Below are 18103 nucleotides of genomic sequence, written 5' to 3'. Positions count from 1 at the left end.
GGACAATCCGAGGTTCATGGTGAGAAGATGATCCAATACCTAAACAAGGTACATGAAATTCAATCTAATTTTGACAGAGTCGTGCTAACAAAGATTCATCGGGAGAACAATATCCGAGCCGATGCCCTTTCTAAAATAGGTTCCAAAACCGGACCTGAGGTGAAAACCTTGTCCCACAAGATAATGTCGCAGAAGAAACCATATATCATCTCAAGGCAAGAAACAATGGAGATAGATGAAGAATCTACTGATCCCAAGTGGGCCACATGAGTTATTCAATATCTCAGAAACAGATCACTTCCCGAGGATAAGCTAGAATGTCGAAGGGTGAAGATGCACTCGGCCCGGTATACGCGAATTGGAGGGCAACTGTATCGAAGAAGGCATACTGAGCCCCTTTAAAATGTCTCAAAAATTCCAAGGCCGAATACGTACTGAGGGAGATACACTAAGGGGTTTGCGGAAATCATTCGGGATCTCGGATGTTGGCACACAAGGCAATGCATGTAGGCTATTATTGGCCCATCATGAACAAAGACTCTGTTAAGATGGTCCAAAAATGTGAGAAGTGCCAAAGATTTGCTCAAGTAATGAAGAATCCTCCCGAGAAGGTCAGCCCGATCACTTCGCCATGGCTATTTGCAAAGTGGGGAGTCTATATTGTTGGCCTAATGCCCGCGGGAAAAGGGAGTTGAAAGTTTCTTGTCGTTGCTGTCAACTATTTTACCAAATGGGCCAAAGCTAAAGCTTTGGCAGCCATTACCATCGAGAACGTGACAAAATTCATGTGGAAGTTTGTCATATGCAGGTTTGGTATCCCACACACCTTTGTCACTGACAATGGAAAACAGTTTGACTGTGGACCATTCCGCAAGTGATGCACTAAACTTCAAATCTGAAATTACTATTCAACTCTGATTCACCTCTCAGCAAACAGGCAGGTCGAAGCAACAAATAAGACTTTATTGAAAACTCTGAAAAAAAAAAAAAAAAAAAAAAAAAAAAAAAAAAAAGCTCGGAGCGAAAAAAGGAGCTTGGGTGGACTATGTCCCCGAAGTACTCTGGGCCTACCGCACCACAACTCGGACTCCAACCGGAGCTACGCCATTTTCCTTAACCTATGGGACCGAGGTGGTCATCCCAACAGAGGTCGGATCACCAAGTTTTCGTGTGTCACATTACAATCCAGGACTCAATGATGAAGGAATCAAGCTCCATTTGGACTTGCTACAAGAACGAAGAGACGAAGCACAAGTCACATGGGCTACATACCAAGATCAAGTTGCTCACTACTTCAATAAAGTTGTGAATCCTCGAAAGTTTCAACTCAGAGATTGGGTTCTGAGGAAAATAAGCCTAATCACCAGAGATCCAAGTGAAGGGAAGCACGGACCTTAGTGGGAAGGCACCTACAAAGTAGTCAAATGTCATGACAAAGGGGCATACCATCTAGCCGATACAAAAGGAAATATACTGCCGAGAGCCTGGAACGTCGAGCCCCTGAAGAAGTACTTTATGTGAAACCTATGTAATCAGACACTATTTCAATAAAGTATATTGCTTGGAATCTCATACGGATGTCAACCCAGGTCAATTCAAATCAAATAAAAGATTGTCTTCCTCGGTTTGGAAAAATAACAGGCTCGAGAAGACAACAAATTATTTCAGTTATCTCCCTCAAATTAAACAAATCGTGAAATTTGTCTAAGTCATTAGGGGGTACCTCTGTCAAAATAAACTTAGGTCAATTCAAATCAAATAAAATGTTTGTCTTCCTCGGTTTTGGAAAACAACCGGCTCGAGAAGACAAAAAATTATTCCGATTATCTCCTTCATAAATGACTTAAACAAATCGTGAAATTTGTCTAAGTCAATGGGGGGTACCTCGATCAAATTCAACCCAGATCAATTCAAATCACCTCGGGTATCGCCCTCAGAAATGACTTAGACAAATCATGAAATTCGTCTAAGTCTTTGGGGGGTACCTCGGTCAAAATTAAACCAGAACAAATCATATCAAAATTGAATTCAAAAAGAAAAAGGAGGCCAGTTCATTCAACAACAACCATGTTCAAAATCATTCAACAACAAACGTATTCAAAAATAAATAAATAAATTATTACAAAGTCGAAGATGAATCTTCGATGGTTGTCTTTGGGCCCTCCTCAACAATAGGCTCGGAAATCGCCAGGCTCTTCCAAGGGTTGGGAGCATCATCACTCCAGTCAGGAACATCTGGGAGAAAACTTTTTCCTAGTTCCTCGGCCTCGTCAATAGCCTCCTTTGGTATCCCAGCCAGTATGGGCTAACAGTAGCCCTGTCAAAGGTATAAATCTCGGGATTCATTTCAAGGGTTCGGTAGCTTTCAAATCCCCAAATGAAACCCTGACCCCAATAGAAATCCCAACGCTTTGGAAGAAAGGAAAGTTGCCACGGAATACACTTCGACTTGTTCTTATAATGGTTGTATTTCCGCCAAAGTCTTTTATACCGACTTTCAGAAAGCTCCTCGAACTTCAACTTCTCAGCTACTACTACCTCCCTCTCAAATTCGGCCTTCTTCTTTGCCGCATCAGAGACTGAGAGCTGCATTGATAATGTCGAAACATAAGCCCCACAAGCACTGAGCTCCGCTTCCAGGTTGTCTCGAAATTCTAGATCCTCAGTCATGTTCGCGACCACTTGGACGTATCGAGTGTTGGCTTCTTGAGCTTCCTTCTTGTACTTCTCTGTTAGTTTCTTCTCCTTGGCAAGGCTCCGATCACGAGCATTGATCTCCTCTTCTCGACATTTCAGCAACCGATTCAATTGATCGACTTCCTCATCGAGGCTTTCCATTTGAGCCTGGGTCTCGGGAGCAGCAATACGAGGAGTGGACCCCAAAAACCTTTGGAAGTTGCGCCATAATGCCGTCATCTTCACTAGAAACTGCAACAAGAACAAGTTAGTAAGAAATCTTCTTTTACAAAGTGCAAAAAAAAAAAAAATAAAAAATAAAACCAGAAGGCAAAACTTACTTGATAATGAGCATGCATCAAACCTCCAACAAACCTCTTAGGCGCAGTCGCTCCAACTTCACCCATAAAGCCTTTTGGAATCAGAGCCATTACGGTTGCCAAAGGATCACTAAGCAAACCCTCTCCTAAATTCTCAAGAGGAGGTTGCGCCCGAGAACTGCTCGGTCTATTAATACCAGGAGCAGAATTGCCACGACACTCTTTGGGGCGGTCGGGTTCCTGATTCTCAGAATTTTCCCTCCAAGCCTCGGCCTTGACTAACTCCTCCGCTTCGGTTCGAGCTCCTTCACCTCCATCCCGAGGAGAAGTTGGCCTCTCCTCAGTCTGTTCATCTATACTAAGAGGTGGCGATTCACGTAGCCTTGGAGTAGGATCCTCGCCTTCAATATCCACCTCGGCCTCGAGAGGTGGAAGAGTGACCTGACGCTCAGTGGAGGGAGTTTGCAGAGGATAATCTTCTTGAAGCCACTGGCCCTCCGAGGAATGGACACCCGCTTCTTCGTCCATATCTACATAATCTCTAGAGTGCCCAGAGACCTCTGAGGAAAGACTCGCCTGACGCATGGAATCAGTGTCAGGAATGATAACCGGTCGGCCCAAGACCAATTCGGCCTTGGCGACTACATTGCCCAATCAATTCATAGGCTTTGGTCGATTTGCCTTATGCTTGACTCGGCGAGCATTCACCTTCGAAGCACGTTCCAACAATACTTCTATCACCTCAGGCTCTTCAGTAGCCCGGTTAGCCTCCGCGCTCTGCCTTGATGAGTTTAAACTCTAAACTGGAGTTGGGGTCGACGTCACTTCATCCACCAACCGGAAGGTCTGCAAAATCGCAGTTTCGCAAACTGGAGAGCTCTCCGAGTTGTAGCCCTCGATATCCACAAAGGCATCTCCAAACTCAGCCTTGAACACTTCCTCTCACGAGATGTCCTCCAATGGCCACTTCCCTGCCCTCATAGGGGGAACGCGCTTCGGAGGACAAGCAGCTAGAGGGGTTGCCCTTTTCTTCTTTGCAACCCTCTCCATGACAATGGTCTCAGGGTCCGCGGCCCTCTTCTTGCTAGCTTCTTAGAGGCCCCAGGCCCAACACCTTCGGGCTTCTTAGCCTTGCCTTTCATGTTGAGCAAGGTTTTGTTCGCGGGAATGTGGAACCTGAGATGATCCCTTAAAGCCACGTCAATCACGAGTTTGTCGAAATCGATGTCATCAAACTTTTTGATCTTTGACCACTTGGAAGACCACGCGGTTATCCGATCCACTTCATCTTGTTCTGCATCACTGATAACCCGAATTTCTCACTGACTATTGGGCAGAATCCTCCAACCCCGAGGCATCCTCCGGTTCTTGGGCAAAACTGTAGTCCCGGAGCATTCCCAATCTCTGGAGACTTGGAATACCTGTTGCTCCCAAAGTTTATTGTTGGAATATCCTTTCTTCAGCCATATGAAGAGTGGAGGATGTCGAACCGTCAACTCTACAGTGCCGTCCAACTTCTACCTCGGGCGATATATGTTGAAGAATTGCCCGATGTTCATCTCTAACCTGAGCACGGTCTTCCATAAAATGAAGGATGCAAAGAGATACTTCCATGCATTTGGCATAATCTGGCTTGGGGCCACCATCAGGAAGAGAACGAAATCCCGAGATATCTCTGGGAATGGAAGACGTAAGCCGGCCATAAAAATCCTCTGGAACAGAGTGATGTCACCACCATCAATCGATCTGGTGGTCGGGTTCTGGAAAAACAACCGGACGGAGGATGAAATATCGTAATTCCACTGGAGCACTTCCTCGTGAACCTCCAGAACAACCGCCTCTTGGCGATTCTCCAAAGGTCGTAAAGCCAGAATAACCTCGACACGGTTGGGAACTTGCGGCAATCTCGGAGCAGGCGAGTTCGAAAGGTTGGCCATTTCAAAAAGAAGTAAAGTGAAAATGACAATAAGAAGTTCGGGTTTTTCAGAGGTTTGAAGCACATATGAAGTGAAAAGTGAAAATGAGAAGAAGGAGAAGTACGAATATTTATAAGAGGGGGTAACTTTAATGCCCTCTCACGTACCCGAGAACTAAAAGGACACCATCATCACGAAAATCCCGAAATTTGAAGTGCCCATCAATCAAGATCTGACAATCGGATTTCCCATCAATGTGGCTCCTCAAAAATTGAAGCTCGAGATTGTGAAATCCGGGCCTTCATTAACTCAAAGATTCGGCATTTATTGTGCCAGAAATCAAGGGACTGGTAGGTAACAAGCACAAATACCGAAGAGACTTTGAAAAGTTTGAAATTTGAATACTTAATTCCCTTACCTTCTAAATTCAAATAAGTGAATTGGGGGGTAACTATTAGTGAAATTCGCATCGAGACTGTTTGGGGCCGAAGTCAAAGGACCAGCCATGCTAGGTCATCTCGGTCACGAGCCACCTCGGGACCAGGGGACCTTGATCATGAATCATCACTAGGGCCAGGTCGCCTCAGTCACGAGCCACCTCGGCGGTCGAGCACCTCTGGCATGAACCACCTTGGGTTCCGAAATATTCAATCAAACAGAAAACATCTCGGCGTTTTATGGATCAAGATGAATCATTCCGGAATTACCCACAATCCATGAAAATCTAGGGACCAAGGAGAACTCCAATTGATCTCGGATATTTCGCCCCCAGATGCGCATTAAGGACGACACCACGAAACCCCGACATTCCGCATGTCGCAGCCCACGTTTCCCCTAACTGTAAACCCCCAGGAATTCAAGATGTGCGGAACCCCGATCTCACGTTGCCACTAATTGTAAATTCCCGGGAATCCATGACATGCAGGGTATTTCAATTGCCACTAGAACCTCTATAAATACGAGGTCTTCACAGGTAAAGACGATGGGCATTTTTCCTACTGATTAAATTATACAAAAGTATTCTCCTTAAAATCCAGTGCTAACTTAGGCATCGGAGCCAGATTGTCGGCATTCCCCGACGCAGTGTTTATTTTTCAGATTTCAAGAGAAAAATAAGCTCAAGCGAATCAACAAGTAACACATCAACAATTGGAAAACTATACCAACATCTCCCTTGATCGAAGGAAGCAACATTAGAAAATTGAAACTATTGATAAGGGCCTTGGCCTATCTATGAAAACTATCCACGCCGACCACGACCACCAGTCATAAAAACTGATGAAAAAAATTTACCTCAAAAAGACGCTTAGGCTCTGATACCAACCGACGCCAGGCTATGTACTTATCCTTTAATACTTATTTACCCTTTCTTGATATGTTTTGAAGTGTTGACCAATCATGTTGTTGGTGAAGTCTCTGCTTGCGTTTTTGCTTGGCAAGGACGTAGCAGACTTTTAGAAGGATTAGATGGACAAATACTTTGGCTACTCTTTCTAACTGGCTAAGATCTGCAATGTTGTCGTTGAACTTCTCAAATGTTGGCTCCGTGGAATTTCAAGTCCTTTAAAAAAAATAAGAAAAAAAGAAAAGGACTAAGACGCAAAAGTCCTCCTTTTGCAATTAATAGGCGCTCTAAAGTCGAAAAAATCTAGAAAATCCGTATAGCAAACCTTCTCCGTGTGCAGGTGTCTTAGATGTCACAAATCATCCATATTGCACTTCAATAAAATCCTCAATTATAAAAGTAAATCTCCACTCATACATTATTAACCAAATTATTATCAACATAATTTTATTTTAACATTAAATGCATCAAGAGTTTCACTCTTATCCCATGTCCATGCTTTCTTTTAGCGCATATAATTTAATGAGGGTCACAAATGATTAGGATCTTATATAATTATTTATTCGAATTTGAAAAAAATTTTGACAGATGATTGTGAAAAACCACATATGAGACTTATATGAGCAAATAAAAATTGAGTTGTTCAACCACTTATCCGGTCAAGTGAGTTCCATAAGTGGTCTCTCTTGATCACCTGCCCGAATTCTCTTAAATTCAAACAAACAGTTATGTAGAGAATCAGAAAACTGTTTAGATTTATAGCCATGAGCTTATCTTGGTTCAGATTTAGACCTCTGAGCTTATGTTGGTAATCTCCGTCAGTACTAATCAAATTGATTTAATGACCTATGAGCTTATCTTTGCTTTCCCAAAAAGCAACAGTAGACTGACAAGTTTTCTCTCAGAAAGGAATGCAAACAGAAGAGAGAAAACGCAAAGGCAACAAGTTGATTTTTTTTTTTTTTTTTTCTTTTTCCCTTTTTATCGCCGACTGTATCAATCCCTCATCAACTAACTTATCACCTTCCCTACATTGTGGGGCCTCTAATCTGCCTATTTGTACCGACTGCAGACGCACACTCTTCCACATTGAAGCAGAGTGACTCTGTTTTCTACAATACACTATCTCCTTTCTCCTTCCCCTTCATGGCTCCTCTTTTGTATCTTACTTTGTTTTTCATGATTTCTTCAAGAATTGCTCATGCTCAACCCTCCCCTGGCTACTACCCAAGTTCAGAAATTAATTCCATAAGCTTTGATCAAGGCTTCAGAAACCTCTGGGGTCCTCAGCATCAGAGACTAGACCAGGGCTCCGTAGCACTCTGGCTTGATTCTACCTCAGGCATCATGCTTCTTTAGAACTGTCTATTTGGTTGTCTTTCTTGAGTATTATCTCAAATTGAAAGCTTATTAATTTGCTATAATTTTTGAAACTATAGGAAGTGGATTCAAGTCTTTGCATCCCTATCAATCCGGCTACTTTGGTGCTGCCATCAAGCTCCAACCTGGTTATACTGCGGGGGTCATTACATCATTCTATGTGAGGATTACATAAACATTATTTTGATTCCTATATATGTTTATCTATTTATTGACTTTTGTTCTTTGATGGGGGAATGATAGCTTTCAAACAACGAAGACCACCCGGGGAACCATGATGAAATCGATATTGAGTTTCTTGGAACTACGCCCGATAAGCCGTACACTTTGCAGACGAATGTATATGTCAGAGGAAGTGGGGATGGAAATATTATTGGAAGGGAGATCAAGTTTCACCTCTGGTTTGATCCAACACAAGATTTTCACAACTATGCTATACTGTGGAATCCCACTGAGATAATGTAATTAAGCACTTTTTCTTTTTTCTTTTAAAGATATTTATTTTTTGGTATAAATTTGTGCTTTTGTATAATGTCCAGATTCCTGGTGGATGACGTGCCAATAAGGAGGTATCCAAGAAAAAGTGATGCCACATTTCCGTTAAGACCAATGTATGTGTACGGCTCAATTTGGGATGCATCATCTTGGGCTACTGAGGATGGAAAATACAAGGCTGATTATCACTACCAACCCTTCGTCGGTAGGTACACGAATTTCAAGCTAGGCGGTTGCACTGCCGACGAGTCAGCCTCGTGCCACCCGCCCTCTGCTTCGCCGTCGGGCTCCACGGGACTGAGCCAACAGCAGTACTCAGCGATGGAATGGGTGCAGAGGAATTACTTGTTCTACAACTACTGTCAGGATCCAAAGAGAGACCACACCCTCATACCCGAGTGCTAGCGTCACTAAATTGTTTTAAAGTTTAATTTGTTTTAATTTGTGAACCCACAGTTATTTTAGTTGTGAGCAGTTTGTTTTTGGGGTCTTGAGATGGGCCCGCTTGCTAAGAATAGGTGCAAGAGTTGTTGAGCGTCCAAGCACCCCGAGTCTTGCAGGGCTTTGTTTGTCGTTTATATATGTTGTGGCATTGGATCCATTCACAAAAACTTTTTCAGTTTTTATTGTTGAAGTATAAATATTAAAAAAATAAATAAAAGATTCAGGTTTGTCGTTTATTATTTGAGATAATATTTCAGTATGATATATATAGATATTTATCCTTCATCCTTTATATAATTTTGATGGAAGGAAATCAAATCAACCCCATGCATATATGTTAATTTGACATGTGAGAGAGAGAGAGAGAGAGAGAGAGAGAGATGGGTCATGAATGATGATTGTTGCCTTCACTACGTGCATGCAAACTATAAATTAATGGATCGAGTAGCTCCACTCGTGAATCCTTATTGTCTTAACTATGGTGGAATCTAGTCGCTCACATGTGAAATAAAATTGGACGACAAAGTGATCCTTCGATCGACCTACATGTGAGCATCCAAACAACACTACAGTATTCTTATTGGACCGCGGCGCCTCCCACGACAAAATGAAAGAAAGAAACAATACATTGCGCCACCTTATGGCATGTCGCATTTAGCCGCCCAATTCTCTCTCTCTCTTCGAGAGAGTTAAAAGGAGTAAACACTATAAAAAAAAACTGGAGGATAAGTGACGTGTTTACAGTACTCATTTTTCTTCCACGTCCTTAATTAGCGACGTGGCACTCTTTGCAACGTCACTATTTTTCCAAGTGACTTGTAAAATTTGCCACGTCACTAAATAGTGACGTGGCCATTGTGCCACGTCGCGAAATATTTATTCTTTTTTATTAAAATTATTAGTGACGTGTCCATACGACATGCCACTAATTCAATGACGTGTCAAGATGACACGTCACTATTTATTGGCGTGTCGTGTTGCCACATCAGTATTAAGTGGTGTTTCAAACTGACATGCCACTGAATGTGACATGTCAGTTTGACACGCCACTTAATACTGAGGTGTCAAATTGACATGTCACTAAATTATGTTTATCTTAATTTCCTATTTGATTACCTTCCGGTTTGATTTTTGGGGTGTTATTTTAAGGAAGAAAAAAAAAATGAGATTTTTGGGGTTTGGTTTTAGTGTTTGGTGGTTTTAAAGTGTTTATTATAGTGTTTATGTGTTTGGTGGTTTTAGAGTGTTTATTATAGTGTTTATGCATGCATGGTTTTAGTTGATGGTTTTAGTTGTGTGTTTAGTGCATGTTTGTGTTTATGGTTTTGGCCAATTTATGGTATTGACTGGGTTTAGGTTGGGTTTGGTGTTACGTGTTTGATGTTTTGTGCACATGCGTGCATATGTTTGGTGGTGAGGTTTGTGTCTATATATATAATTTGAAATTAAAATAGTTAGCGACGTGTCATACCAAACACGTCACTAAATGTGCATTGAAAGGGGTGCCACACAGGACATTTCCACGCGACAGTCTCCTAAAAATTTGAAAAATGTCACTCATGGGTTAATTTCTCCTCTTTCCCTCTGTTTACTCTCTCTCTCTCTCTCAACCATCAGGTGCCGCCGGTCGCATGTCTCACCGCCATTTCTCAGGCATGTTCTCTCACTTTCTCTCTCTCTCTCTCTGTCTCTCTCTAGCTCTCTCTATCATTGTTTAGTTCTCTCTCCCTCACACAGTCTCTCTCTATGGTCTCTCTCTCACAGCTCTGGCAAACACCGAGGACCGGCCACTGACTACCACTGAGGACTACCGACGACTAGAGGTACTGCTCTCCTTTTTCATTTTTTTTCTTTAATTACTTTATTTTTTTTTTCTTTTTTTGGTACATGATCATGAGTGTAGTTTATTTATTGTTGTTTTTTTTTTTTTTTCTTGCCCGGTGCATGTTATTCAGTACTACTCAGTGTAGTTTCTTTTTTTTTTTTTTTTTTTTTTTTTTTTTCTTTTTCTTTCTTTTCTCCTTTGTTTCTCAGATTAGTTTCTTTTTTTTTTTTTCTTCTATTGCTCAGATTAGTTTTTCTTTTTTTCCTTTTTTTCATTTTTTTTTTTCTGTTGCTCGATGATCGACCATCACTTTAGTTTTTTTTTTTTTTTTTTTTTTTTTTTTTTATTTATTTTGTTTTTCCTGTTGCTCGATCGATGCAACAGTTTTTTATTTTATTTTAATTTAATTTTTTTAAAAAAAATTTTGCTCGATGGATTGCTGCTGATGAGTGTAGTTTAATTTTTGTTTTTTTGGTGTTTTTTTTCTTGCCCGAATGGGTGTAAACGAGCTGAGCCACTCGCGAGCTTATTCGGGATCGGCTCGATTTAAACTCGACTCGTGCTTGAATCGATTATTAAATGAATTGTTCGTGAACACGAAAATATGATCGATTATTAAACGATACAAATTCGTATAAACTTGGCTCGACTCGGTTAAAGCTTGTGAACCCGCTCGTATAAGGATCGACTCGCTTATTAAGACTCGACTCGTATATATATATATATATTATATTAATTTGTTAATATATAACTTATTTTTATAATATAGTATATTAATAAACAATATACTAATGCAAGTATAAATTAAATAACAAATAACAGTGGTCATTAGTCAGTATATATTAATTGGTTATATGTATAAAAAATAGTAAAAATGAATAGTATCAATATTTAATTGTTAGTCATATATATGATATGATGACAATCCAAATGCTTAATCATATTATTCATGTAATATAATAGGATTAAAGGAATATATGATCATATAATAATATAACATTGTGTCATATGACATGTAATCATTTTATTATATGTTATAAGTATTATCATTAGATATTTAACAATTATTACATCATTTATTTTTTTATTTTTTATTTTTTATTGTAAGTTATATAGTTTATTTAACATAAAATATAAATATATATTGTTTATATGTTATATAATGTAATATTAATTTTTAAATGAGCTCACCCATTTTTTGTATATTAAATAAACTATATAACTTACAACAAACTCAGCCGAATCGAACTTAATTTTTAGAATTCGTCATGAGCTCGAGCTCGGCTCGATCGAGTTCATTTAGCTGACTTGAGCTTAATTGTTACCATTCGAACTCGGCTCGAGTTCGAGATGAATGAGCTCGAGATTGGCTCGGGCTCGTGATGAATGAACTCAAGCTCGTAATGAATGAGTTCGAACTCGGTTCTAGCTCGCTCGAGCTCGGCTCATTTACACCAGCCCAATGAATGTTACACAGTGTAGTTTTATTTTTATTCTTCTTCTTTTTTTTCTCTCTTCTGTTGCTCAAATTAGTTTTTTTTTTTTTCCCCTTTATATTTGATTTTCTCTATATTTGGTTTCGTATGCTTATTTTGCAATTGAGTTTGTGTTTGTTTGCTTCTCTCTCTTTTTTTTTATGATTATTTTTATTGAATTATTCAAATTTTGGCTTTTAAAAACAAAAAAAGGGGTTGTTGCGGCGTAAAACCTCTAATTATAAGGTGGTTGATTTGTTTGGAAAGAAGAGTTTAAGAATAATTAAGTATTTTAAAAGAAGAGTAGGTCTCATCCTTACTTTTTCTTAGATATATGAGTTTCTAACTTGGGCGTTCGAATGGTCTGTAGGGAAAACCAACTTTTTGAACTGTAAATCTTTTAGATTTTTTCCTTCACCAGGATATTTCCTTTTTAGTGATATATTGTGCATATTTTTGTTCTGATTAATCCTTTCCATATTTAAAAAATATATTTTGCAATATTCTTCTGGAAGTCCTTTGGAAATTCAGTGTCCCTGATATGGAAATCCCTGTAATGAAAATTCCCTGATATGGAAGCATTTTTGTCAAAACAGAATGAGCCAATTAAAATAAACCAACAATGGGGTCCATCCAGATTTAACAATGTGTCAAACATCTATGGATTTTAGAAAAAAATCTCATTTGCGCTTTCCAATATCCATAATTAGAACCATTAAAAGCAGGGACATAATTAAGATTTAGAGACATGATAAGAGAAGTCAAGAATAGCACTAAGGAAATTAATCCAAAAACGAGTGAACCCGCTCTAATACCAATTGAAAAATAATAATGACTCATAAATTAACCGCAACCAAGCATGCAATCAAATATGTAAAGTAATAAAGAGACAAACACAGATATTTGGTTACGAAGTGGAAACTCTTTACACCAAATAGAAAAACTACTCTAGGGCAGCCAAACCCAGGAAATCAACTAACAGAAGAAATAGCTAGTTACAAGACAGTCGTACTCACAATACCTTTGCAGTAGTCGTACCTTGAACTCTAATAAGTACCTAATGTTGAACGCCTCTCTACCAGACCCTTCTGAAGAGTTCTTCAATTGACTCATTTAACTAAAGCTCCTCTCTAGTTAGGCTTCAAACGGTTGAACGGTTACAATACAAAAATTTTAAGAGAATTAGCACATTTAACAATTTCTACCTAAAAACTCTTCTCTTAGCACATAGGAATTCTATACAGAATTCAAACAAAAACATAGCCTAGAAGCCCTTTTAAATAGACTTCAGAAAACGTAATTCTACTCAAATTCGGATTTCCATAGGCAGCGTCCGTACATGTCTTCTAGCGTCCAAACTTTGCAATTGCGAATTCATAAAATTGCTTAAGCCCATTCGAAACTCAAGCCCTAGTGTTCGAACGGTTGCTCAAAAGGCTTCTCCGTCCGTAGTCTTCACTTCTGCGTACAAACATCCTTGCAAACAAGTGCTCTCGGTGGTTCGCGTCCGCTGGGCCATCTGAACAGGTTGCGAACTAGACTCTCTGTGGTTTTCGTTCACTAGGCCATTCGGACAAACATCGAACACTGACTTTCTGTGAATGGCATCCGAACGGTGCTTCTGGCCGTTCGGACGAGCTATAGGGAAAACCGACTTTTTGAGCTGTAAAGTCTTCCAAAATCTTTCCTTGATCAGAACATTGCCTCTTTAGTGATATTCTATGCAAATATTGCCTTGTTCAACCCTTTACATTCTTGATTAATATTACTGCAATAAATCTTCTGCCAATCTTCTGGAATTACGATATCCCTAATATGGAAGCATTTTTATCAATAAAATGTAGCCAATTAAAATAAACCGACAATAATGATTGCAGATTTGTTTAAATATATGTCTGCGAATGGAACATTGCATATTGTGTATACTGTTGTGACTAATGAATATGTTAATAACAAAGCTAGTAAGTAGCAGGAGTGAGATGGCTGACAGTAGGACCTTAGGCTCCCGTGAAATGTTCAATAATAAACAAGAGTGTGACCTTAGGCTTTTAGTCAGCTGGGACCATAGACTTCCAGCAACAAACAAATAAACTTTATATGGTGAGAGTATCGGCTCCAAAAATATCTGTTAACTGAGTGTCGGCTTTAAACAAGTAGAGTGAAAAAAAAAAATTTGCATACAAAATTGTCATTACATCATATATATATATATATATATACACACACATAAGGTTATATTATATATTTAACTCTTTAGTGTTTATCTTATTAGCTATGTTAATAATTTCTATTTGAAGATCTATTTAGTTGATACTATAACCATATAAGGGTAATATTTTTTATATAATGCTCCTAAAAGAAATCAATAAACCTTATATTATTGAAACAGTTTAATCACTTATTACTTGTGTTATTGTAGTAATATCCACAATAACATCGATGATTGTGCAGGACTGAAGGAGGAAGATTAGGAGTCATGACAGTCAGGGTTCTTATGCCAATCCTAATATATATGGATGGGGCCATCTATTGCCTCTTTATCTCGATGGACTAGCTTCTTTAGTCTATCTCTTATATATATAAGGCTTATCTCCTATATATCCATTTTCCTTTAATATGAATGTTTTTCTTTGTAATTTGTATTATATTAATACTATAGTTATGTTTGAACAAGTGTCGCATGTGGCACATATGTATGTTACTACTTTGGTGTGTATTTAATGTGTAAGAACAAACAAAAAATAAAATAAAATACGCATATATTCCGTTGCGAGATTTTAAATTATCTCTAATGTAGTAATGTCATGTGGTGGATTAGATATCATCACTTACGCCTTTTTATAAAATGCAGGGAATTAAAAAACTAACTAATTAGTTTTGTGCCTCAATTATGTATTTATTTATTCAAGTTGTTTTATTTTATAAAACATGAGCCAAGGAATTTAATTCCTATGTGGCTTGTTATTTGGAGTTGATTGGGCTTAGAAATTTAATTCCTAAAGGCTTAGGCAATTAAAAAAGCTTTTGGCTCAAATGATTTAATCTTATATGCTTAAGGAGAGTTAAAATAGCAGTAGGCCAATGGGATAAACTCTCCCCATGGCCGGCTACCATAACACCTAGTTTTCTAGGAGTAGTAATCCTAGTTCTAAAAGTGTCCTAGAATGCTCTTTTCACATCCCTCCAAGTAAACTTGAATCTAGAAATAGAGGAACGTAGAGTAGCATAATTGGGTGCAAGAGAGTTGTGGGAAATATTCAAGAGAAAATATTTATTTTTTCAAGTTTATGCTTCTACCTTTTCTCTAGAATTTACAATAGTTTTGTGAGTTCATACTCACAGTCATATTCAGTTATCAAAGAGAAAATTTGAAGGTTATATAAAAAAAAACATTAAGAACATGTTATATATTCATCATTCAATGTGCAAGAAGAATTTCAAGCAGAGTTATGTAACTCTAAATGCTTAGAAGTTACCGAATTCGACTGTAAGTATCATGAATTTGTGTATTTATTTTTAAATATATCCTTGTGCAAGAAGAATTTATTGGAATTGTTTTTTAATTCACTGCATATACTATATGCATGAGCCCAAAATTATCCATATTTACACCAAATTTAGCCAATTTAGTGAATGGTGCTCCTCCTAAAACAGGAACTTTCTTTCATTCTCAGATTAATGTACATGTTTCTCTCGAGATAGATCCGATTTAACATTGCAGTTTCCCAGATGTCTTTATTTTTTTTTCTCAACCACGTTGATCATAAATGAATCATCTAGTGCCAGAAACAGATATGTCATAGTCAACTCATTCTTTTACTCAAAAATTATATCCCTCATAGGGATGTAAACAAACCAGTTCATTCGACAACCTGCTTGATACTCGTTCGGTTTAGCCCGATCCGAACTCAAACTTGATACTGTAAAAACTCGCTCGATTAGTAAGTGATACATACCCTAGTCGCTCGACAAAACTTGATAGGGACTCACAAACTCAGCTTGTTTAAAGCTCGACCAGATCGCTCGCCTGGCTCGTTAGCTCGTTCATATCTCTTGTATATATATATATATTAATATATTATTAAAAATGAGTTATATAAATTTAAGCATGCATATTAGTAATTAAGTAACATATATATATATGCTACTTAATATACTAACTAACATATTATCTAGTTAATTAACATATACTAAGTATATGTAATTGACTATATGTTATTCGATATTATATATATATATATAAGCTTATTGTATATAAGTAAATATTGTATTACATATTAATTATAATACTTTGATAATAGTATTTAGTATGTTAAACTAACATATTCAATTATTAATAATTAATATGGAGGTTGTTCACAAACTCGGGTTTGAACTCCGCTTTGATCACACATTAAAAAATTTAATAGCCTACCTCAAACTCAAGTTGAGCCGAGCTTGTCGAATAACCCGGCTTGGCTCGAATGTCATTCTCAACGAGCTTGAGCTTGAACTCGAGCTCACTCGAGTTTTAAACGAACTGAGCTTGAACACGCATTTTATAACTCAGCTCGAATTCGAGTTCGACTATTTAAGCTCGACTCATAAACAAGCCAGTCTTGAAATCTTAAAACTCGACTCGGTTTGATTACCTTCCTATCCCTTAGGACTTTAGGCTTTTTCTCATTCCTTTCAATTACAACAGTACAAATCCCTTTGAACAAAACAACTCACATGAGTCGCATCTTCAACTTCCATATGGCATATTGGACCAGTTGAAAAAAGGCACATCGAATTTTGTAAAACTCAAACTTATTGAGACAAGAGTTACAAGATGATAAATTAAATTTATTGATGTTAATGTAGAAGTAAAAGAGACTTGTAATGTTCATAATCTTTATCTAAAAATAGAGTCTTGTATACAATTAAATAAATCATGGAAAGATGTAGCCAACAAAAAGCTTTGACGTGAATGTAGACCATATGCCGAACCACCTTAATTCCTTAGGTCTCTCTTTCCTAGATTATTAGGTTTTTACAAAACTAATTATATATAAAAACAACGTAAATGGAATATCAAGATATTTTTCTTATAAGAAAAGCGACAGCACAACTTTAAGCACTAATATCACTATTAAAAATTTAGTGTACACTTCCAAGAAAAATATCAACCAAGAAGAAGATGGGAACAAAGCATATACCTAAAAATATCAAGCCGTTCCAATAAATTAAAGCATCCCTAAATACCACTTCAAAACAAAAAAAAAAGCATTCAAACATTTACTTTTAGGTTCTACTACTAAAAAATAACTTCAATTCAGGTCTAGATGCATGGGAACAAAGCATATAGCTAGAGAGAGCATGCATGAGAAATATGAGTCACATCAGTGCTGGAATCTGAAACAAATTTTGCAGACACGGCCGTAACACCGAATCACATGTTGGTATATGTATATATGTTCGGTTTGTATGCATTCGGCAGTGGAAACAAAAGATCACCACGTGAATCGAAGACCCTGAAAGCCAGGTAACTAATATGTCTTAGGTTTCCTCTTATATATGCAATCCTTCTTTTTCCTCCTTAGACTATATACTTTGAACCCGTGAATGATCAGTTTGTTCCATTCTTCGTACGTTTCAATTACAAATGAGGATTTTGGAAGATCACGTTGGTGGGAAGGACTATTTCGATGACTATGAAGGTATGTTTCTTTCTCTTTTTTTTTTTTTTTCTTTTTTTTTTGACACGTCCACACAAGAAGGGGAAGGAAAATTCGAACTAATGACTTCCACTTCATGAGGCGTAGTTCCCAGTCGATTGAGTTACCCCTTGAAGACTATAAAGATACATTTCTAATAATGGCCTAGGCACTATCATATATAATTCAGTAAAGAATAATGCAACTTAATAAATAGTGTTTAACTGGTCGATCAGGTCAAATTAGTTAATATATAGAAGATCCTTCTCTCCTTTTTTTTTTTTTTACACTTCTCTCTATCAATTGTTCAGGTAGAAATTACTGCGTTTAACTGGCCGGCTACCTTTCGCAAAAGCAAGCGAAGCTATCAGAAGTGCATATTCACTTTTTTTTTTTTTTTTTTTTTTTTTAGAAAAAAAAAAGAAAAAAGAAAAGATCAGAAGAAAAGGGACCAATTACAGGCAAATAAAAACAATCAATGACTTAGCCACCAATCATGCAAACAATAATTAGTCATAATAAGCCAAAATAGATTAGCTATGATTACAT

At 37.8% G+C, this 18103-nt stretch overlaps 1 protein-coding gene across 1 annotated transcript; it reads left to right on the top strand.

Moving 5' to 3' along the window:
- Window positions 1-7337: 7337 nt before the first annotated feature.
- On the top strand, window positions 7338-8812 carry LOC133878556 (probable xyloglucan endotransglucosylase/hydrolase protein 32). Its single transcript, XM_062317116.1, has 4 exons — window positions 7338-7594; window positions 7692-7797; window positions 7881-8098; window positions 8177-8812. The coding sequence occupies exons 1-4, from the start codon at window positions 7404-7406 to the stop codon at window positions 8535-8537; spliced, it is 876 nt and encodes a 291-aa protein (XP_062173100.1). The 5' UTR covers window positions 7338-7403; the 3' UTR covers window positions 8538-8812.
- The last annotated feature ends 9291 nt before the right edge of the window (window positions 8813-18103 follow it).

The sequence above is a fragment of the Alnus glutinosa genome, chromosome 9 (genome assembly GCF_958979055.1).
Source record: "Alnus glutinosa chromosome 9, dhAlnGlut1.1, whole genome shotgun sequence".
NCBI classification, from domain to species: domain Eukaryota; kingdom Viridiplantae; phylum Streptophyta; class Magnoliopsida; order Fagales; family Betulaceae; genus Alnus; species Alnus glutinosa.
Note: the sequence above shows the minus strand (reverse complement) of the source record. Positions and strands in the feature narration are given on the sequence as shown.

Bases quoted from the DNA above. Each gene is read 5' to 3' on its own strand.
- LOC133878556 (XM_062317116.1), top strand. From the start codon at position 7,404: ATGGCTCCTCTTTTGTATCTTACTTTGTTTTTCATGATTTCTTCAAGA. The intron at 7,595-7,691 runs CTCAGGCATCAT...AATTTTTGAAAC, and splicing joins GCACTCTGGCTTGATTCTAC to TATAGGAAGTGGATTCAAGT. The intron at 8,099-8,176 runs GTAATTAAGCAC...TATAATGTCCAG, and splicing joins TGGAATCCCACTGAGATAAT to ATTCCTGGTGGATGACGTGC.